This window comes from Pseudophryne corroboree, chromosome 7 (genome assembly GCF_028390025.1).
Source record: "Pseudophryne corroboree isolate aPseCor3 chromosome 7, aPseCor3.hap2, whole genome shotgun sequence".
NCBI lineage: Eukaryota > Metazoa > Chordata > Amphibia > Anura > Myobatrachidae > Pseudophryne > Pseudophryne corroboree.
Window position 1 is genome coordinate 71,222,041 of NC_086450.1, and position 24,195 is coordinate 71,246,235.

The following is a 24,195-nucleotide window of genomic DNA, read 5'->3' on the forward strand; positions in this document are numbered from 1 at the left end:
TTTTTTTTTAAACAAAGGGAGACCCCTTTTAAGCGCTGACTGTGTACCTTAATAGGATACACAGTCGTATTGCAGCCCACGCCCCCCCTTTTACAACCCCCTGGTACCGTTTGCAGATTGCTGGAGTTGCAGTGGAGGGACCTCATTCTCCTTGTCAGCGCCGTGCAGGCAGGAAAATGGCGCTGAACACTGCTGGGTCCGCTCTGAGAAGCTCCGCCCCCCAAATGGCGCAGTCTTCCCGCTCTTCATCAGATTATATTGGCCTGAGGATTTAGTGCTGGCTGAGATCCGGGGACCCCAACAGGCTTCTGGACCAGTGTAGGGTGTCGCGCTGGCATAGGGTGCCCCTCATAGCGCCGCACCATGTACCGCTCAGCAATCCCCGGAGTGCAGTTACTACTGCGCTCCTACCCTGCTGCCGCCATCTTCACACCGACCCCCTGCTTGCTAGGGGGGTCAGTGTCTCACTCGCCACCGATTCTTCAGCTCTGCAAGGGGGTGGCGGCATGCTGCTGGGGCGAGCGGTCCCCTGTGGCAGAGAACAATCAGACCTCTCTGGAGCTCAGTGTCCAGTCAGACTGAGTGGCTCAGACACCGCAGGGCGGACACTGCTCCCCCCCTCAGTCCCTCGCTGCAGGGAGACTGTTGCCAGCAGCCTCCCTGTAAAACAATAAACTCTAAAAAATAACTTTTACCAGGAAAACTCAGGAGAGCTCCCCTAGCTGTGACCGTCTCCTCCGGGCACATTTTCTAAACTGAATCTGGTAGGAGGGGCATAGAGGGAGGAGCCAGCCCACACTCTCAAACTCTTAAAGTGCCAATGGCTCCTGGTGGACCCGTCTATACCCCATGGTACTAATGTGGACTCCAGCATCCTCTAGGACGTAAGAGAAAATCGTTTTCATAACAGGCGGACTGGTGGGACGGTCATTTCAGATGCCATTCTTTATGTACACCTTATTACCCTCCTATATTATGTATATCGCACATCAGGCTTTACTTGGTGCGGCACTGCTGCTTCTTGGTCTTAGGGGTGCCAGCGGGCCACCAAAGACATCCCTAAATCTTGTATCAGTCAATCAGCTGGGTGGATTATACATCTCTAGGATAGGGTGTAGTACTGCTGACCGGCGGGGTCAGCTTACCGACGCCGGGATCCCGGCAGCATACCGACGTCGGGATCCCGGCGGGGAGGGGCGAGTGCAGCAAGCCCCTTGCGGGCTCGCTGCGCTCGCCACGCTGCGGGCTCGGTGGGTTCTATTCCCACTCTATGGGTGTCGTGGACACCCACGAGTGGAAATAGTCCCTGTTGGTCGGCATGCCGACCATCGGGACAGTGACCCGTCGGGCTGGTGGAGGAGGTCATGTGACTGTCGGTCAGCTGACCGGCGGTCACATGAATACCACCCCTAGGATAATCTCCCATACGGCTGGTACATGAATGCCACCATCTTGATTCCTGTCAGCTGACAATCTGATCACCAACCAGAAGCTGCTCTAGGATCAGCTGACCTATAACGGGACAGGACTCCCTATTTAAGGCTGTCCTTGTGAACAGCTTCACTCCTGTTGGCTAGTTACAGCTAGTTCGAGTTTGCAAGTACCAGAATTCATTCTACGCAGTGCACCTCAGTCTGCAAGTACAAGTATCCATCCTATGCAGTGCACTTCAGTATGCAAGCACATTTATTGATTTTTTGCAGTGCATACCAGTCTGCAAGTACCAGTGTCCAGTCTACACTGTGCACTTCATTTAGCAAGTACCAGTTCCTGTCCTATTCTGTTCACTCATCTAGTAAGCACAGTGTGGTGCGCTTCACTCCTCAATACTCTATTACAATAATGAGTGACACTCTGTCCAGCAAGTGTCTACATCCACTCTGCACTGTGTCACTTACAGTTCTAGGATCTATCCAGGACTGTGGGGGTCATTCAGGTGCGGTTGGTTTTGCTATAACTGGTGATACCTTGGATGCAGCAGTGATAGCTCTGTATGTAGATACAGCAGGACGGGTCTATTACATGCAGATGCCTCCTACCGCACTAGTGATTCGAGCTGCATCCTAAGACGCAGCATCATATCAAAGAACTGACCATCGGGCGGCTTACGGTGCCCATGTTGTATGGCGCAAGCCATCCATCACAGAGGACAGGGAATCTCTGTCCTATGACCGAGATCACTGGCCTCTTTCCACCCCTTAAACGATGGCATCACACCTCCATTTTTCCAAATGGAGCCCTCCCCCCTACCGAAACAGCATCAGACTTTCAATCAATGGCAGTTTGATGCCAGCCTTCGCCCTATGCCGCAGGACCCATTTGTGCATGTACATAATGGACCCTGCGCATGAACGAAATTTGGAAAACGGTACTTTGCGCCAAGGGTATCAGGTGCAACTGCACCTGAATGACCACCTGTGTGCGAGCCCTCTAGCACTTTCTCACTATTCACCAAATAACACAGCGTATCCGTTGTCTTCTGACTTGACTGTAGACAGCCTTTGGTTCATCAAGCACAGTGCTCCATAGTTTGGCAAATTGCCTGCACCCGTCAGTCCCACACCAGACTAAACACCGCAAACCCTCTTGTACTCAGTCAACTACCACAAGAGGAGGAGCTTCATCAGGCCTCCTAGCATACTACACTCTCCTTATACCCAAGCCAACCCTCTACTTCCAGATGCAAGTCCACAAAACCCCAGAGACCTGACATGCTTCTTCATGATTCATCTGAGCAGAAGCTGGTAGATGCTTGGGCTGTAATTTAAATCTAGATCTGCAAAATAGGAAATGTCAACTTCTACAACGTAAAATTACATTTAGGTTCCCCATTAATTAATTGAATGCAATTTTATTCTCTTCAAATAATGCTTTTTTGATCCTCACTCTATGACTCGTGTAAAGCTGGGTACACACCTATATAATCGTCAGCCTATTCTGCCAGTATCAGATGAACGCCCATTGATTGTATAGGTGTGTATGCAGTGCCTATACAGGAGTGATAAATGGCTTATAACGCTTCTGCAACGGTGGGGGCTGGCCGCTTCTGTCTAATGTGCTGCACAGCCAACCACCCAATCCCCAAAGAGGAACCGCTACTACAGTCACCCTCCAAGGACATGCCACTCATCTATAATCTGACATAGTTTGCCAAAGTGTTTGAGGCATCTGGGGCCAAGACATTGGATGAGTCCCAGTACTGGGGGAGCTTAACCCATCATTGATTATGCACCTATAGTGTGAGGAAAAAAGGAGCGGCGTGGTTTTGGCATTGTGGGGAAAGTGGTTATGCATTCTCGTTCTCCTAGGTAGGCCAGAGTACTTTATATCCAACCCACTATAAGCTTCCCTGGATATCACCTCAAAGCAAACAACACCTTGAGGAGGTCATCAGTCCAAACACTGAGCAGCCAGATTGATTTAGCCACACAGAGAGAGACAGATTCAGCGGCATAAGTTCGTCCCAGTGGCGAGATAAGTGTGTGTGTGTGTGTGTGTGTGTGTGTGACATTTCATTGTCTTTTAAATCACACATTTCTTAGCAGTCATACCCAGGATTAGAACCCATGACCTGTAACACTGACAGCAGGCACTTTACTAATGGAGCTATTTGCTCCTGTATAGGAAGCAGGAGAATTCTTACTATACGAAGTTACATGTAATTGTCAGAGAAGTAACTTCATGTAGTTAGAATTCTCATATTTCCTATATAGGAGCAAATAGCTTCATCAGTAAGGTGTCTGCTTCCAGTGTAATAGGTTGTGGTTTCTAATCCTGGGTATGACACTTGTAAAATGTGTATCTAAAGTATAATAAAAAGGGTTAGATTTGTAAGGTACAGGGACCAGTGAGGCAATTGGCTACTGATAAGAGAGTAGCAGCTATCAACTTAATTTAATGGTGTCACAGAATGGGAGGAGAGGTGCCCCCTTCAGAGCAGGAGCCCAGCTGCAAATGACTCCTCTGCCTCTGGACAGATTACCAATGGGGTGGATTTGACAACAACTCCAAACATTCACATAAAAATAGGCCCATCACCAATGGGGTGGATTTAGGGGTGAGGGTGCCCCTAGGCACAACAGTAACGGCCGCTCCTCCCCTCACCCTGCCTAATTTTAATATAAACCTTCATTTGATGATAGCCAATTTGATAGAATAGTAAAGCAAAAGCCACTAATTATGACATTTTATTATTTTTAATCATATATACATATTTATTAAGTAGGGCAGCTTGCAGGGGCAGTATGTGCATGTCCAGCCCATTTACATTCTATTAAAGATGGCATATGGTACAGTACAGTGGAAATATTTTGCAGTTACTGGTACTTTTTGGGCTGACAGTGCCAACACAAGCATCCGAGTGCCGCCCCCAAATAAGTGCTGCACCTAGGGACGTGCCTTACGTGCCTAATGGGAAATTCGCCACTGCCCATCACTATGACAGTGCCACCAGGTGACCACACTGTCAGACATAATTTACACATACTAAAATTGTATTTCTACTTTTTATTTCTACTATATTTTTACATATATAGGGCATTGGGGATGATAGTGTAGGTGGTGTGTACTACCAGGGCCGTCTTTTCGTATGGACTCAATGGGCTCTTGCCCAAGGGCCCCAGGAGTAAAAGGGCCCTAGGCTGATAGCTGAGGGTCCCCCCTTTTCAGGGGTACCAGATTTTTGAAAATCGGCCCTGGGGAACCGGAGATATCTTACTTCAAAGCAGTGGTCTCCATCCTAGCCTGATAATTGTCCTTCCCAGCCAGATATCTCAGGTTCTGTCTGACTTAGAGTTTTTTGAGGGTATATTCAAAACGCTGGGACTCTCCCCTTCGGTGGACACTGGCAGCTTGTCTATACTATACCCAGAACCAGAGATATCAGCCTTCCAGCAGCAGGTCCCTGCTCCAGCTCCACACACCCGGTATGCAATTTTATAATTTTGTTGGTGGATTGCTCTGGCTCCTGAATGCTGATCCCCAAGTCCCTAGAACCTACTTAAAGGTGGGATTCTCTAGCTTTTTATCCCATTCAAAGCTAAGAAATCTATTTTCAGGAACTTGAGATATCTGCAGTCAAGCAAGCTGCCCTCCCACCAGAAAATTATGAATATTATGCCCACTCCACTATCAACCCCTCCCCTACGTATTCAACATCCCCTACTACCCTGGAAGTCATGTACCAGGGCCTTTCATTCAGCCCAATGTCCCCTTCTACAGTTTAGTGTTCTCCTTCCCGCCCCATCTGTGCAGTAAAGGAGTAATTAGCAGAAATGATTTCTCCAGGTCCTACATGCTGAGCGAAAGATAGAACCCCCCCTACCGCCTGCGGGACATCAAAGCTGCTGCTGCCAGCACCCCCCACCCCTACTGCTGGAGGATGGGTAGGGGCCCCAGTGCATTTCTGTGCCCAGGGGCCTACACTGCTACTAAGACGGCTCTGTGTACTACCCAAGAGCACATGGCCACACCCACTTCACAGGCCACACCCACACAGCACAGGTCACACCTTCTCGCTTCTCACATTAAGCCCTTGAACATTTTAAACCCCAGGCCCATATGGCACTGCACACAAGTCATAGGTATAAAAGTACATACACTATGGTGCTCTTCTAGTAGTGTTGGACAAGGTCTGACCCAATTTACCATTAATCTTGATCAATGGCTGATGGATCCCAATCCCAGTCAGTTTTGGCCTCCACACACCAACTAGAATTGTTTGTTGGAATTGCTGAGTGAATGGAAAACATTAAAGTGGACCTTTGGGAGTGAGATAATCTTTTCTTACTCCTACTGTAAGTATTGCACATTGTATTCCTGCCAATTATTTATTCCAGAAATATTCATATATTTAATAAAAAAAACAAGCCAAATAGCATCCATGTAATTATACTGTCATTTAAACAGATAAGCCTGGATTGGAGATGAGCGGTTCCAAGCACGTGGCCACGTCTGTCGCCCTCCTATGCCATCACTGCAGAACTCGCAGCTCTCGGGTGAATTAGGGGGACATTTACTAAGCAGTATTAAGAGTGGAGAAGTGAGCCAGTGGAGAAGTTGCCCCATCAACCAATCAGCAGCTCTGTATCATTTTATAGTATGCAAATTATAGATGTTACTTCAGTGCTGATTGGTTGCCATGGGCAAATTCTCCACTGGCTCACTTCTCCGCTCTTATCACTGCTTAGTAAATGTCCCCTTTAGACTGCATATGCATTACATAGACTCATGTGAGTGCCGGGAGCTCCGTAATGATGATGTATCAGCTCAGGAAGATAACGTGCTTTGACGTACATCGATCCAAACCGGGCAGGAAAAAACAGGAACCGAGCTTTTCATCTCTAGCCTGGATAAAACCAATGTATTTTTTGCTGTTTTCTGCAGTTTGTTACCTAGGGGTAGATGAATCGAGCCTTAGAAAGATAAAGCACCAACCAATCAGCTTCTGCCATTTTTCCAGCATGACCTGTAACATGACATAAGTGGATTGGTTGGTACCTTATCTCTCTCCAAGGCTTGACACATCTCCTCCCTAGTGAGCAGAGTAATATGGCAGTTTGCACAGCATAATTTGTGTGACATCTCCCCTGCACAACCTCACAAACTGAACATGTGCATATGAACAATTGCAGCCCTGTGTATACCTGGCAAGTGTAATCCTTTTCACTGCAGAAGGGGGAGAGGTCTGACATAGGGTGAGTATGGTAAGGCTGTGGTCAGGGAAATTCACATCTGTAGAAACATGCATATAAGCCCGTTAGGAGATTAGGATAATTTGGCATAAACCAGGTGCATGTGCTGCATTTGCGCAGTCATATATATCTCGAGATACATTTTGCTCTGCATAAGGGTGGTAATACATTATCTTTCCATGTCCTTGTATTAGAGTCATTTATGCCTACTTTGTCAACTCTGAATCAGAGTATCAGACCCATATTATGTACTTAATTACTGATCAGTCATCAAGTCTTCAGACTGTAAGCTCTCACGAGCAGGGCCCTCTTCCCTCATGTGCTTTTCCTTCCCTCGCGTATGCTATCATCTACTGCATACTCCCTAACACTTGGGTTCTGCCACCCTGCTGCTTAATTAAGTGCTGATGTACCAATATTTCTAAACCACGTCCATGCCCTGCAGTTTTCTTGTACTGTAAGTCACTTTTTCTTGTTCTGTTCATACTGTTCTGTGTCTGCACTTTGGACACATTCAATTCTGCCATCTCTTCAGGATCCCGGTAGTTGGAATACCAAAGCCGAAATCCCGACACTGCTTGGAATACTGGCGCTGGGATGCCGACATGGATTGCAATGCCGGCTCTGGATTCCGAAACACCGGCATCCCGTACCCAAGTATGCCGGGGCAGCTGATAGGCTGCGGGGGGATTGTTAGGGTTAGGCTGCGGGGAAGGGAGGGTTAGGCTGCAGGGGTGGGGTTAGGCTGCGGGGGTGGGAGGGTCAGGTTTAGGCTGCGGGGAAGGTTAGGGTTAGGTACCACCAGGGAGGGTTAGGGTTAACCTGCGGGGGGGAGGGGGTGTTAGGGTAGGGAGTGTTAGGTGGGTTAGGTATTAGGGTAATTGCCTAACAGGTGTCGGGATGCCGCTGTCGGTCTTCTTACCGCCGGCATCCCAAACGCTGGAATTCTGATACCATCCCACAGGTATTGCATGCTTATTTTCACAGACAAATAAGCAGTCAGAGTCTTTAATGTGCACAGAATAATATATATTAGACTTTTTGAATAAATAATTATTGCATACACATCAATAATCCCAAAGAAGAATAAGACAACATTATCATACTTAAATGAACTAAGTTTCATTCCACAGCGGAGACATCAGAAGCTAAGGGAGCCCCAATAATGAAACAAACAGTAAAATCAGATGCGCCTGGAGCAGAAGGAATGGAGGATGAGGTAAAATAATCTCTCTGAGTACTGAGGTAATTGGGGAGCATTGTTATATGTCTTAAAGCAAGAAATATCTATGTACATACTGTAGGTGGTGTTAGGGACTGTTACTATAGGCAGTGTTAGGGACTGTTACTATAGGCGGTGTTAGGGACTGTTACTATAGGCAGTGTTAGGGACTGTTACTATAGGCGGTGTTAGGGACTGTTACTATAGGCAGTGTTAGGGACTGTTACTATAGGCAGTGTAAGGGACTGTTACTATAGGCAGTGTTAGGGACTGTTACTATAGGCGGTGTTAGGGACTGTTACTATAGGCAGTGTTAGGGACTGTTACTATAGGCGGTGTTAGGGACTGTTACTATAGGCGGTGTTAGGGACTGTTACTATAGTCAGTGTTAGGGACTGTTACTATAGGCAGTGTTAGGGACTGTTACTATAGGCAGTGTAAGGGACTGTTACTATAGGCAGTGTTAGGGACTGTTACTATAGGCGGTGTTAGGGACTGTTACTATAGGCAGTGTTAGGGACTTTTACTATAGGCGGTGTTAGGGACTGTTACTATAGGCGGTGTTAGGGACTGTTACTATAGGCGGTGTTAGGGACTGTTACTATAGGCGGTGTTAGGGACTGTTACTATAGGCGGTGTTAGGGACTGTTACTATAGTCAGTGTTAGGGACTGTTACTATAGGCAGTGTTAGGGACTGTTAGCGAAAGCCTGATGAAAGCATAACATTTGTACAGAATAAAACGTTATCAGAAGCCGGGGGGCAATACATTGTCGGTAAAGTAGAGAGGGATCTCATAGAGAGAATCCATAGGTCTGGAATAATTTACATGGATTCTGTATATCCTCTTTACAATCATGTACCCGGTTTGGGTGATTTGTGAATAGCAAATTATGACTCCGTTTTTTGAAGGACTTGTACACCTTTGTACACCCCGTTGTTAGTTATACAAACCTCCTTTCATGTACTTTTTTGGGTGGGCCTCCACCTCTAGCCAGGTCCTCATTGTTATCGGGGTGCGTGGGTCCTGCAGTGCTGACGTAAGAGCAGTCTGAATTAATCACCATAGTAAAAGTACATGAGGGGAGGTAAGCCTAACCAGCTGTGGTTGTAGAAAGGCGTTCAACCTCATTAACGATATGTTCACAAGGAACGTCAGTGGGAAGTTGTAATTGGAATATACCATATGAAACTAAGAGCATATACAGTATTATGGCCAGTAGTCTGGGTCTTCTACTTTTGTCTTGGACACTTTCTGGCCTACTCATCTTTATGGGGGCTTATATAATAATGTAGTGCAGAGATCGATCCTCCATTGTAACTGACAGCAACCAATCAGATATCAAGTTCTAGCAGTAAAACGTAATCAAAGGTAACCTAATATCTGAGTGGTTGCTATGGGTTACAGTAAGTGTCCTACTTGTACTAGATGTGATGTGTACATGCTAATTACCAAATGACTAAACACAAATCCATTTACGTTCAGTATCACATTACCAATCCATTCAAAATGAACAAATACAATAAATAAATGAAACAGCAGCGGATAATTCATTAGATATAATGGACTTTCCAATTCCTATAATTATGATTATTAATATTTACCCTTTATCAAAGAATATGCTGCATGCATGTGCCGCTGTGTGAACACCAATGTTAAATATGCTGTATATGGAGTCTAGCTAGAACATAGAAGTAATGACCAGTATGTAGTGGCTTGCAAGTTATTGCAAGATCATGACTCAACATGCATGTATTGCAATACTTGTACATATGTGCAGGCCTGTAATGCGGTCTCACAATGGCTGAGTGTGTTCCTATGTGACTGGCATGTCACACGCTGGAGCTACATGTAACTACACACAGGGTTACATGAGCGGCTTTGGCAAGTCCTGCACCTATCATACAGCTCTGTAGAGTCGCACGGAGGATGGAATAAAGCAAATAATTCTTGAAGACAGTCAGCAGTGGCCAGAGGAGTCAGAGAAGGAAGACTTAGGAGAGGAAGTTACAGCGCGCCCATTCCAGTAACCTCAGAAGTCAGCCTGGAAGAGAGAAGATGGAGAGGAAGAGGACGTGTTGGGGAAGGGGGAGCGAAAGAGAGGAGGTTGCAAAGGATGACAGAAGGATGAAGAGAATGTGAGGAGAACAGAGAAAGTAAGGCAAGTCAGAGGAACAGATGGTAGGGACACAGTATTTCACAGACAATGGAAAACAACAAATGTAGGGAAAAGCAACGTTTAAGTCATGGGGTGGATGGATGTATGAGGGGTATGAAGGGGAAAAATAAAGGCAGCAGTTAGTGACAGTAGAATAAAGGGGCAGATGTGTTAACCTGGAGAAGGCATAAGGAAGTGATAAACCAGTGATATGTGCAAGGTGATAAAGGCACCAGCCAATCAGCTCCAATATGTAAATTAACAGTTAGGATCTGTTTGGCTGCTGCCTTTATCACCTTGCACATATCACTGGTTTATCACTTCCTTATGCCTTCTCCAGGTTAATACATCTGCCCCAAAGTAACATATATCCCACAATGCACTGTGACTGTAGCAGGTGTCAGACTAGGTGGTGCTGACAGAAATTAGGGGCCTATTTACTAAACCTTGGATTGCGGTTAAGTGGACGGAAATAAATTCCCAGCCAACCAGCTCCTAACTGTCCTTTTTCAAACCCAGCCTGTAACATGGCAGTTAGGTGCTGATTGGCTGGTACTTTATCTTTTTCCACTTTATCTCACTTCAAGGCTTAGTAAATAGACCCCGTAATCACTCACCAAGTTGGCTCTATGGGCCTAATCCTGATAGGCACGCTATGCCGATATGTAAGCAGTTGGTTGACGTTAGTGGGCATCTCACTATCCTGTGTGCTACCTCAGAATTGTAGGCGCCCTCTCCAGCACTGTGCGCATAGCTGCTGCTCTCAAAATCCCCCTTAAATGCCTTTTTCAAAAGTAACGAATAGAAGGCATTTCAGAAGAAAATGGATCACGGTAAGTAACCTGGTCAACCTGCGCCAGACATGTGTTCGGTGTGTGGATTATACAGAACACTTTCTGAAACCATTGTAAGTGACAGGTAGTCTCCCATAATAGATGGGAACAGACTGTCACATGAGCATTATAAAGGAATGTGTGCTGAAAGCACATGAAGACATGGACAGTGTATATGGCAGGGTTAGGAAGAATTATTTGAACAAGATGTGAATAAATTGTGAAATTTTCTGTCACATCATAAATTTAGGCTCTGAACCATCAGTGTCTTCACATGCTGTTCTACTTCTGATGTCCATGACAGCTGAGGTGCATGGAAATATAACATTCTGTTCACCGAGTTCAAGGGATTTATTACTTGTGTGTCTGAGCCAAGATGACAATGACGCATTTGGATACAACAAGCTTTCATCAGCTGTGAAACAGAATAGAGATTATTTGGGGAAATGATGTAACACATTAATAACTGTGCAACAGTTCTCTATCTAGCCATATAAATATTTGGATACAATGAGATACTTCCAAAAATGTCATTGCCTGGCTCATGCAGTTATACTGTACATCCAAATTCCATGTAAATTGTAACTAGTCATTTTACTTTGTACTGCTGCTCTATGGAACCTCAGAGGTGCCATAAACTGAAAGCCATTTCTGCAGAGAAAAAATGGTTGTGCCCCATTCTGGAAAGCAGAGGTGGCCCTTTACAGGGTGCTGTATCTGCTGTCGGGTGGTCTTCTGGTTGCCGAATGTCGGGATCCCGGCGCACAGTATACCGGCGCCGGAATCCCGACACCCGGCATACCGACACATATTCTCCCTCGTGGGGGTCCACGACCCCCATGGAGGGAGACGCCACCGTTCCCGCAGCGTGGCGAGCGCAGTAAGCCCGCAGGGGGCTTATTTGCGCTCGCCACGCTGTCGGTATGCCAGCGGTCGGGCTCCTGGCGCCGGTATGCTGGTCGCCGGGAGCCCAGCCGCCGGCATACCATACTACACCCCTGCTGTCAGCTGTGATCATGTACATACAGAAACATAGCGCCAGCATCTATACTGCCGTGTCCGGTCTGCGTAGTCATAGGGCTTCCCTAGCAATTAGTGTTCCTTGTTATTGTGAATACTGTAGGCTGCGTATGTGTACACAGTTGTGAATGAGTTTGAGATGGCTCCAGTGGGCATCAGTCTTCTTTTCTAGGCAGCTGCTTAACTTGCGATGAGTAGCAATTCCGTAGCCTAAAACATTTGCAGCTGCGTAGGCACGTATGCACAAACATCAATTAGGCCCAGAATCCTGATGGCATCATCACAAAGACAAAGGGGTATATTCAATTAAAGTCAGATCCATTCCGACATGTATTTGTCGGAATGGATCCGACAACCCCTATTCAATCCCATCTTAATTCGACTTTTTCAAGTCGAATTGAGATGGGACCCAGAGGAGGAGAAGGGGGCCGAACCGCGAGGAGACCAGCGGGGGGACATCCGGCGGGCATACAGGGAGATCAGCGCTACAGTAGTGCTGCAGCTGGATGTCACTCAGCCGCCCGACCTCACGGCAGCTGGAAGCTGCCGTGAGGTCGGGCGGCTGAGTGACATCCAGCTGCAGCACTACTGTAGCGCTGATCTCCCTGTATGCCCGCCGGATGTCCCCCCGTCTCCATGCGCCCCCCACCCCTCTCCTCCTCTGGGTCCGCATCTCAGTCCGACATCATTTTGATGTCGGACTGAGATGGTCGAATAGGGGGACAAAACCTATAGGTTTTGGCTCCATTTTCGACACAAGCACGTGGATCGGCAGCTATTCCGCCGATCCACGTGCTTTTTGACAAGTCGAATTCATCGACTTGTCGAAAACTTTTGCTAAATATTGAATAGGTCGAATCAGGATTCGACCTTAAAAAGTTGAAAACTGACGTCTTTTCGACAGATGGCAGTTTTCGACTTCAATTGAATATACCCCAAAGTTTCTTAATACGAAAGACAAGAATACAGCCTTTACCTTCTTCTAGAGTTGCAGGATAATGAGCAAGTGAAACGAGTATGAAGTTGATACTTGTTCTACGTAAGTAGTCTGCTTACAACAATGCTTTCTATGATTAGGGGTAAGTGAGTTTGCCTGTGGTTCGGTTGCCAGAATAATTGACCTTACTGGATCAATGGACTGAATGGGCGTAGCTGGGTGACAACTGTGGCGTTTGTACATAGGCTAAGTTTAGTGATGGTGTGTGTCGACACAGATTTATGGACTATACAGGGTAGATATTGATATTGTCTGCACCAAGGTTAGGGCTGGTGCAAGTGCATTCTTTAAAAGGACAACAGCTATGAAACTAAATGCACAGATAGAGGTAGCGCAGTCACATACTGTAGATGCGGACAACTCGGCATGTGCCCAAACATCTGTATTCAACTATGTGTCCACTTTCCACTGTTTTTCCTCATGCCAACCATGTCTCACCACCGATATCTGCATAGAAATGCCATATGCATATGCCTACTTCAGAATTGGAGGTTGATGCCACAACCCTACCCCACTTCTGCCACCAATTGTTATTTTGCTACTTTCATCAATTGTTCTTCACACATCTTAGAGTGTAGATTAATTTGGGTAGGGTCATTTTTATTTGTTTTCTATCATTGTGTGTTATTTATATCACAAATCCCCTCAATGTACAGTACTGCGCACTACATTATAAGTAAAGGATATTATTATGCAGAAAATGTCAGCAAACCAGTCAGCTCACAGTATGCTACCACAACAACAGTAACTTCTGTTGTGATAAGAAGGGCTTCAGCACAGCTCATGCTGGTACTGGATTCAAATTCCTTTTTCCACACGCCTTCAGCTCCTCCAGACATTACTACCCAGTAATACCCCATTCTTCAATGCTGTAAGTCATTTCTTTTCCAGTGACGTTCATATAACTGATATCACGCTTAGGGGCAGATGTACTAAGCCTTGGAGAGAGATAAAGTGGAGAGTGATAAACTACCAACCAATCAGTTCCTAACTGCCCTGTTACAGGGTGTGGGGGGCCATTTATCAAGAAGTTTTATCATACGCAACAAGTTTTATAAATTGTTGCGTATGATAAATGGTGCTCCAACCAATCAGCTCCTAACTGTCATGTGTTTGAAAAATGACAGTTGGGAGTGGATTGGCTGGAGCACCATTTATCATACACGAGTTTTAAAACTTGTGTCGTATGATAAAACTCCTTGATAAATGGAGCCCCTGTGTCTGAATAATGACAGTTGGGAGATGATTGGTTGAAAGTTTATCTCCCTCCAGGTCTTAGTACATCTGCCCTATTATGTGATAATCTTGGATTTAGCCACTGACAGTCACAGTACAGTAGGTTATGACAACTGTTGCCTACAATATGTGCTGCTGCTATGTGGTTATACTGGTTTTTTAAAATTATTATTATTACTATTATTATTATTTAAATATTTTTATATTAACTTTTCCCAAGGTTACAAAAAATGGGCATTGCATGTCTGTATGAGGCCTCTGGATAGAGACGTCCATTTATTTTCTGCAGACCCTGCCTACCTGGCGTTGATGAGGTACTGAGCGAGGCTGATGTTAGCTGGGCTCCCAGTGATAGAGATCTGGCGCTCTGCTGACCCCTCCATGGCGCTGGCAATTTTTATCTGAGCTCCAGACATCTGTCGAATTTCATTGATTTTGGTCCCTTGGCGTCCGATGATGCAGCCTATTAGCTGGAAAATGAGAGCAGCTGAAACATGTCCAGGGTCGGGAGGGTACAGGAACAGTGAGGGGGATGCACAATATAGGTAATGTACTGTGGGCCTGATTCAGACCTGATCACAGCAGCAAAAACTTCTCTAATGGGCAAAACCATGTGCAGTGCAGAGGGGTGTGTGTGTGTGGGGGGGGGGGGCAGATATAACATGTGCAGAGAATTAGATTTAGGTGAGGTGTATTCAAACTGAAATCTAAATTGCAGCATAGAAATAAAGCAGCCAGTATTTACCCTGCACAGAAACAAAATAACCCACTCAAATCTAACTCTCTCTGCACATGTTACATCTGCCCCACCTGCAGTGCACATGGTTTGCCCATTAGAGAAAAAAATTGCTGCTGCAATCAGGTCTGAATTAGGCCCTGTACCTGTTACTTTTACGTGCCGTTTACTACCGTGCTTCAAATTCTAAAGGTGTACTATGTATTACAAAATGTAAATAAAAAAATAAAAAACATTTACATAACTTCCATAATTGTTGTGTAATTTCTCAATACGCAATTAGCATGAGGACAAATGTCATACGATACACTACACTTCATTGCAAATAATTCACATGCATATTACAGTATATGCTTGCAAAGTTGCAGATGTTCACTTGACATAACTGCAATGCATTATGGGGCTGATTCCAAAGTGGACGCTATTTCAATGAATTCGCAGATGGCTGATGTTTTTGGATCTGTGCATGTGCCGATCTGCGGGTGCGATGCTGCTTGCAGTACCCCAAACATTGCAGCCTGATTAACATGCTACTGGCGTTTTTTGGGGGGGGGCAACAGTTATGTGTGTGCCAGAGCCAGTGGCTGCATCCTTGGTTGAAGCGTGATTTGCCCGGACATCCTAAATAACCAGAGTTATTACTGAAAGAATTCTGTTAGTGCTGAAAGAATCTTTAACCAATGTAATGCCCGTGCAGTATGATTTCTCCCTGTTTAAACACCAAACCATTGATAAATGTGGCTTTCACTATCATGGCTAGCTACACGCTATGTTGTTGAATCACTGTATAACTAGATAAAGTGGCAGAGACAATCACAGGTTACAATAGTTGCTGTAAATAATAATAATGAAAAATAATAATTTTAAATAATGAATAGGCTTTTTCTGTGGTCGGAGGGGGTTATTCAGCGTTGTTAGCAAACCAATTGGGCAAAACCATCTTGCACTGCAGGTGGGGCAGATGTAACATGTGCAGAGCGAGTTAGATGGTCAACATGGATTTAGGTCGACAGAGTCGATTGGTCGACACAGAAAATATTGACACATGTTTTTTTCATGAGGGTTAGGTCTAGGGTTAGGATTAGGCACTTGGGGGAGGGTTAGGGTTAGACTGGCAGAGGGGATGGTTAGGGTTAAGCACTTGGCAGACTGTTACGGTTAGGCACTATGGGGATTGTTATGGTTAGGCACCAGGGGTTAGATTAAGATTTGGCAACAGGGGGTGGGTTAGGCACTTGTGGGAGAGTTAGGCTGCCAGAGGGGATGGTTAGTGTAAAGCACTTGGCAGACAGTTACGGTTAGGCAGGGTTGGACCGGTCCACAGGAGTACAGGAGAAATCACTGGTGGGTCCCCTAATGTTCCAGACTCAAACTGTACATGATGAGTAAATATAGTTTGCTGCGCTTGTGGAATGAAGCTGCTCAGGTTATTATTTGACGTATATAGAGATTGGTTTGGAACGAGCGCTTGTGTGTGCAAGTGTATGGTGTGCTGAAATTTGTAAAATAATAAAATAAATAAAATAAAAATTAAGTTAAATAAAGTAGAAAAATGAAATAATAAGGGGAGGGTTTGGAAAGGGTGGGGGAAGGAAGTGCAATGTTTACAGCTCCTTTTTGAATATTTGTGGAGCTTATAGACACTTTGATAGAAGGGCACAGTCTGTTCTTTTGCAGTGGAAAACTTTCCCTGACTTACCCTATTATCCAGTACAGGTGTAGCTCTGGTGTTTGTGACAGCGTAGCGGGTAACTTCTCCTGTCTATGCTGTGACTCACGTTCCACTCTTCCTGGCCGCACTGTAGCCGCTGCACCGTTCGTCAAACCGGAAGTTCGGGTGTTTACTTCCGGTGTTCGGGCGCTGGCGGCGGCGGGCTTCGTGTCCTCGGTGTTAGCTTCATTCTTCTTGTACTCCAACGCGTTTCGAATCCGCAGCAGGATTCTTTTTCAAGGATCATCTCCACAAATATTCAAAAAGGAGCTGTAAACATTGCACTTCCTTCCCCCACCCTTTCCAAACCCTCCCCTTATTATTTCATTTTTCTACTTTATTTAACTTAATTTTTATTTTATTTATTTTATTATTTTACAAATTTCAGCACACCATACACTTGCACACACAAGCGCTCGGTCCAAACCAATCTCAAACTGTACATGGTTACTCTATTAAGAGGAGCGGTTACCTAGTGGAGCAGGACCACTATTAAACATGGGTTCTTGGTTTTACTTCTATAAAAAAAACGACACCAAGTTTTGCCCAGTTGTTAGCCAAGCTGCAATGGTTGACCATATTCTCTCTGGTGGATGAGCATACCACTTAAGCATGGGCTCATACCATTCCATTACCCTGGTGGGCCCTTCATGCCCCAGTCCGACACTGCAGTTAGGGACTAAGGGGAGGTTAGGGTTTGCCTCCAGGGGGTGGGTTAGGGTTAGCCACTTGGAGGTATGGTTAGGATTAAACACTTGGCAGATGGTTACGGTTAGGCACTAGGGGGAGGTTTAGGGTTTGGTACCGGGGAAGGATTAAGGCTAGGGTTAAAATAACAACAAAATATTGTGTGTCGACCTTTTGAACCTGTTGACCTGTGTAACCTTGTCGACCTAAGTCTATGTCAACATTTAACTGTTGACCTTTTGACCCTTTCAACCTATTGCCTGTTGACGATCTTGTGTCGACCTATTGTCTATGTACTGTCTTTACTTCAATCCAGACCCTACACTGCCGGCCAATCACAAGCAACCAGCATGGAAAAATGTATAGTCTCCCTTTCTCACAATTTTGTTAAACACATTTTGCCTAATGTTTGAGGGGTTTTCTCTGACAATTTGGGTTATGATGGGCGAAGAAGAAAAACACATTTTAATTTATGTTTTATAAAATTGTAAAGTAAGGGAATGTTTTATTCCATTAAAATATATATTAAATTACAAGTCTTTTGTGGTGGGCTATAATAAGCAGACATATTAGGTTCATAAAGTTGCCACTAGAGGGACCCATAACTTGTTAAGCACCCTGTCCCCCACAAGGGTTTCAGGAAGAACCCTAGAGGTTAGTAGTATGTGGCTAGTTTCCTTGTGGAGCCGGGGGTACTGAACGCTGCTTTTTAAGTCCCCCAATGGGCACCAGCCTTGCTCTGTACAGTTGATGGCTGGCTTTCTTGCTTGTTGCAGCAAATGTCAATATTATATTTGCCAAATATATCTGACTACAATGGGGGAAATTTAATTTTATTTTAAGGGACCAATATTTTATTAGTTCTTTTCATTAGGGGCACTACTTGAATTATTATTCTTATTATTCTTATTCATTATTAATCTTAAGGGCCCCATACACTAGAGCAATAATGCCCGATTTCATCCAATTTCTGGCATTCGGCCCGATATATCGGATGAAATCGGGCATATTGGAGGTGTTTCCGATCCGATGCGCGTTTCCGTGAGCATCGGATCGGATCCTCCAGATTGAATGTGCTGCACATTCAATCAGGTCCGACCTGGTGGCATGGCTGGGATCGCCCAGGATCGCCCAAGATACATCGTATGCAAAAGGACAGCATACGATGTATCTTGGGTGATCCTGCCCTCCGAGAGGCTGCCGGGGTGATCGCCTGCGACATGTGGTCGTATAAGCGTATGGGGCCCTTTATAAGGGAATACTGCCAAAGCACAGGGCTATCAGGAAGAGCCCAAAGCTGTGCAGCATGCATTAGTTACGGAGCTCTGCATTAGTTACGCAAGGATCAGGGGCGTATCTACCCATTGGCCAGGATGGCACTCGCCAGGGGCGCCAGGCAAGGAGGGGGCGCCGCCTGGCAGTGCCACCCGCGGCTAAAGGGTAGAAAAGTAGTACTGTCAGACTGTACCTGGTGAGAGTCTGTTACTGCTGGAGCGGCGCCGGTGTCCAGCAGCACCGCACTTGTAATCAGACTCAAAATAAACAACAGCTCCCAGCAGCCCTTGTTGCTGGGAGCTCCCGACAGCAAGGGAGCCACACCGGCAGTAACAGACTCTCACCAGGTACACAGCAATTGTTATATAGCACAGTGCTATAGATCTATTTGTTGTTGAAGACAATAAACAAGTGTCAGTGTTTGGGAGAAGGGACTGTAGTACCTGGAAAACTACACGATTTTCATGCATGTTAGATGTAAGTAAGTAGTAAGTAAGTGAAAACTTTAACTTGTTAAGTGTAATAAAGAAAATAATAAGAATTTACTTACCGATAATTCTATTTCTCGTAGTCCGTAGTGGATGCTGGGAACTCCGTAAGGACCATGGGGAATAGCGGCTCCGCAGGAGACTGGGCACAAAAGTAAAGCTTTAGGACTACCTGGTGTGCACTGGCTCCTCCCCCTATGACCCTCCTCCAAGCCTCAGTTAGGATACTGTGCCCGGACGAGCGTACACAATAAGGAAGGATTTATGAATCCCGGGTAAGACTCATACCAGCCACCCCAATCACACCGTACAACCTGTGATCTGAACCCAGTTAACAGCATGATAACAGAGGAGCCTCTGGATAGATGGCTCACAACAACAATAACCCGATTTAGTTAACAATAACTATGTACAAGTATTGCAGACAATCCGCACTTGGGATGGGCGCCCAGCATCCACTACGGACTACGAGAAATAGAATTATCGGTAAGTAAATTCTTATTTTCTCTGACGTCCTAGTGGATGCTGGGAACTCCGTAAGGACCATGGGGATTATACCAAAGCTCCCAAACGGGCGGGAGAGTGCGGATGACTCTGCAGCACCGAATGAGAGAACTCCAGGTCCTCCTCAGCCAGGGTATCAAATTTGTAGAATTTAGCAAACGTGTTTGCCCCTGACCAAATAGCTGCTCGGCAAAGTTGTAAAGCCGAGACCCCTCGGGCAGCCGCCCAAGATGAGCCCACCTTCCTTGTGGAATGGGTTTTTACAGATTTTGGCTGTGGCAGGCCTGCCACAGAATGTGCAAGCTGAATTGTATTACAAATCCAACGAGCAATAGTCTGCTTAGAAGCAGGAGCACCCAGCTTGTTGGGTGCATACAGGATAAACAGCGAGTCAGATTTTCTGACTCCAGCCGTCCTGGAAACATATATTTTCAGGGCCCTGACTATGTCCAACAACTTGGAGTCCTCCAAGTCACTAGTAGCCGCAGGTACCACAATAGGTTGGTCCAGATGAAACGCTGAAACCACCTTAGGGAGAAAATGAGGACGAGTCCTCAATTCCGCCCTGTCTGAATGGAAGATCAGATAAGGGCTTTTACAGGATAAAGCCGCCAATTCTGACACGCGCCTGGCCGAGGCCAGGGCCAACAGCATGACCACTTTCCATGTGAGATATTTTAACTCCACAGATTTAAGTGGTTCAAACCATTGTGACTTTAGGAACCCCAAAACTACATTGAGATCCCAAGGTGCCACTGGAGGCACAAAAGGAGACTGTATATGCAGTACCCCTTTTACAAACGTCTGAACTTCAGGAACTGAAGCTAGTTCTTTCTGGAAGAAAATTGACAGGGCCGAAATTTGAACCTTAATGGACCCCAATTTTAGGCCCATAGACACTCCTGTTTGCAGGAAATGCAGGAATCGACCTAGTTGAAATTCCTCCATCGGGGCCTTACTGGCCTCGCACCACGCAACATATTTTCGCCTAATGCGGTGATAATGCTTTGCGGTTACATCCTTCCTGGCTTTGATCAGGGTAGGGATGACTTCATCCGGAATGCCTTTTTCCTTCAGGATCCGGCGTTCAACCGCCCTGCCGTCAAACGCAGCCGCGGTAAGTCTTGGAATAGATAGGGTCCTTGATGGAGCAGGTCCCTTCTTAGAGGTAGAGGCCACGGGTCCTCCGTGAGCATCTCTTGAAGTTCCGGGTACCAAGTCCTTCTTGGCCAATCCGGAGCCACGAGTATAGTTCTTACTCCCCTCCGTCTTATAATTCTCAATACTTTTGGTAAGAGAGGAAGAGGAGGGAACCCATACACTGACTGGTACACCCACGGTGTTACCAGAGCGTCCACTGTTTAGGCGGGACGCCATCATGTCCACCTTTGGTTTTTCCCAACGGTTTACAATCATGTGGAAGACTTCTGCTGAGGAAGTCTGTTTCCCAGTTGTCCACTCCCGGAATGAACACTGCTGACAATGCTATCACATGATTTTCCGCCCAGCGAAAAATCCTTGCAGCTTCTCTACGTGGGTGACTGCCGTGATGTTGTCCGACTGGATCAGCACTGGCTGACCTTGAAGCAGAGGTCTTGCTTGGCTTAGGGCATTGTAAATGGCCCTTAGCTCCAAGATATTTATGTGAAGTGATGTCTCCAGGCTCGACCACAAGCCCTGGAAATTTCTTCCCTGTGTGACTGCTCCCCAGCCTCGCAGGCTGGCATCCGTGGTTACCAGGACCCAGTCCTGAATGCCGAAACTGCGCCCTCTAGAAGATGAGCACTCTGCAACCACCACAGGAGAGACACCCTTGTCTTTGGTGACAGGGTTATCCGCTGATGCATCTGAAGATGCGATCCAGACCATTTTTTCAGCAGGTCCCACTGTAAAGTTCTTGCGTGGAATCTGCCGAATGGAATTGCTTCGTAGGAAGCCACCATTTTTCCCAGGACCCTTGTGCATTGCTGCACTGACACTTGGCCTGGTTTTAGGAGGTTTCTGACTAGTTCGGATAACTCCCTGGCTTTCTCCTCCTGGAGAAACACCTTTTTCTGGACTGTGTCCAGGATCATCCTTAGGAATAGAAGACGTGTCGTCGGGATCAGCTGCGATTTTGGAATATTAAGAATCCAACCGTGCTGCCGCAACACTACTTGAGATAGTGCTACCCCGACTACCAACCGTTCCCTGGATCTTGCCCTTATGCGGAGATCGTCCAAGTAAGGGATAATTAAAACTCCCTTCCTTCGAAGGAGTATCATCATTTCGGCCATTACTTTGGTAAAGACCCGGGGTGCCGTGGACAAACCAAACGGCAGCGTCTGAAACTGATAGTGACAGTTCTGTACCACAAACCTGAGGTACCCTTGGTGAGAAGGGTAAATTGGGACATGGAGATAAGCATCCTTGATGTCCAGAGACACCATATAATCCCCTTCTTCCAGGTTTGCCATCACCGCTCTGAGTGACTCCATCTTGAATTTGAACCTTTGTATGTAAGTGTTCAAGGATTTCAGATTTAATTTAGGTCTCACCGAGCCGTCCGGCTTCGGTACCACAAACAGCGTGGAATAATACCCCTTTCCCTGTTGTAGAAGGGGTACCTTGATTATCACCTGCTGGGAGTACAGCTTGTGAATGGCTTCCCATACCGCCTCCCTGTCGGAGGGAGACGTCGGTAAAACAGACTTTAGGAAAATGGCGAAGGGGAGACGTCTCGAATTCCAATTTGTACCCCTGAGATACCACCTGAAGGATCCAGGGGTCCCCTGTGAGTGAGCCCACTGCATGCTGAAATTTTTGAGACGGGCCCCCACCGTGCCTGAGTCCGCCTGTAAAGCCCCAGCGTCATGCTGAGGACTTGGCAGAAACCGGGAGAGGGCTTCTGTTCCTGGGAACTGGCTGTTTGCTGCAGCCTTTTTCCTCTCCCTCTGCCACGGGGCAGAAATGAGGAGCCTTTTTCCCGCTTGCCCTTATGGGGCCCAAAGGACTGCGCCTGATAATACGGCGTCTTCTTATGTTGAGAGGCTACCTGGGGTAAAAATGTGGATTTTCCAGCCGTTGCCGTGGCCACCAGGTCTGTCAGACCTACCCCAAATAACTCCTCCCTTTTATAAGGCGATATTTCCATATGCCTTTTTCTTGCTTCTGGCTCTGTAAGGGGGCCGGCGGCGCGGCTCTGGGACCGAGCTCCGAGGCTGGGCCTGTGTTCGGTCCCTCTGGAGCTAATGGTGTCCAGTAGCCTAAGAAGCCCAATCCACTCTGCACGCAGGTGAGTTCGCTTCTTCTCCCCTTAGTCCCTCGATGCAGTGAGCCTGTTGCCAGCAGGTCTCACTGAAAATAAAAAACCTAAAACTAAACTTTCACTAAGAAGCTCAGGAGTGCCCCTAGTGTGCACCCTTCTCGGCCGGGCACAAAAATCTAACTGAGGCTTGGAGGAGGGTCATAGGGGGAGGAGCCAGTGCACACCAGGTAGTCCTAAAGCTTTACTTTTGTGCCCAGTCTCCTGCGGAGCCGCTATTCCCCATGGTCCTTATGGAGTTCCCAGCATCCACTAGGACGTCAGAAAAACATATGTTACCTATTTCAAGGCCAGGTTCAAGGAAATGTACATCAGTTAATTGTATAATTAATCATTTTATCTTGGAAGTGATGGCACCCTGAAGTACTTCTACCATCCAACTAATGGTGTTTGGTTAATGGCTGGGTCCATTTGAGGCTCATCTCACAGCATTTGAGATGCAGTCAAGGTGCCGGCGTTTGGCATCCCAGCAGTCGGAAATCTGACGCCAGCATCCCGAAACTGCACAGAATGCTGATGCTGGCATCCCAACATAGATAGCGATGCAGAATGCCAAAATTAGAATCAAGTTGGTGCCAAAGTCTCCACTGGCAAGCTGTGTGGGAGAATTAGGGTTAGGCTGCAAGGATGGGAGGGTTAGGCTGCAGCGAGCGAGATTAGGAAGGGTGGGTTAAGGTTAGGCAGCACTGAAGAGGCTGGGGGGGCGGGTTAGGCTGTGGGAAAGGTGGGTTAGGGGTAGGGATGGTGTAACGTGAATACAAGACACTACTGTGCGGTGTAATGTGAATGAGGGACACTACTGTGTGGCATAATTTGAATTAGGGATACTATTGTGTCCACGCTCTTCCCCCACAAGACCATGCCCCATTTCCAATACTCACACCTTATTTCAAATGTGTGTAGGGGGTGGGCGCCAGCCCCTTACTTTGCCAGGGGCGCTCGGACCCCTAGATACACCCCTGGCAAGGATCCACATGTTTGCTCACCCACCACCCACTCTAAATCTCCAAAGAGGAGCTGGCCTGATGCTGGACAGCAAGAGCCTATTATAGACCGTTAAGAGATATTCTTTCTTTGAAAAATGTATTTAGCAATTTAAAAATAATAATAATAGTGCACAGGTGAAAGATAAGTAATAAATGTTACATAGATTACGTGGGAAGAACAAGGGTGAATGAGGAATCAAAGATAGTAAGTAACTTATATCTGCATGTATACTAAGTTATATGTACCCAACACATGTCGTGTAGGGGTACCGGTATCATACCGGTAGCACAGAGGTGGTGTGACCAGGAGTGTGCTCCTAGCACTGAAATAAGCCTGCTTTACTAG

At 46.4% G+C, this 24,195-nt stretch overlaps 1 protein-coding gene across 22 annotated transcripts in view; it reads right to left on the reverse strand.

Annotated features, from left to right (window-relative positions):
• Positions 1–6,559: 6,559 nt before the first annotated feature.
• The window catches only part of LOC134944600 (poly(rC)-binding protein 3), a 160,802-nt gene continuing 143,166 nt past the window's right edge, over positions 6,560–24,195 (reverse strand). For 19 of the 22 annotated variants that reach the window (XM_063933288.1, XM_063933289.1, XM_063933307.1 and 16 more), the window contains 2 exons: positions 14,459–14,628; positions 7,713–9,958 (listed from right to left, as the gene is read on the reverse strand). In XM_063933288.1, coding sequence (XP_063789358.1) covers positions 9,922–9,958; positions 14,459–14,628 — 207 coding nt within the window. In that variant the 3' untranslated portion in view covers positions 7,713–9,921. Of the gene's footprint in view, positions 6,733–7,712; positions 9,959–10,421; positions 11,321–14,454; positions 14,629–24,195 lie in introns of those variants that run through there. The other 3 variants (XM_063933292.1, XM_063933294.1, XM_063933301.1) reach the window with 3 other exon arrangements.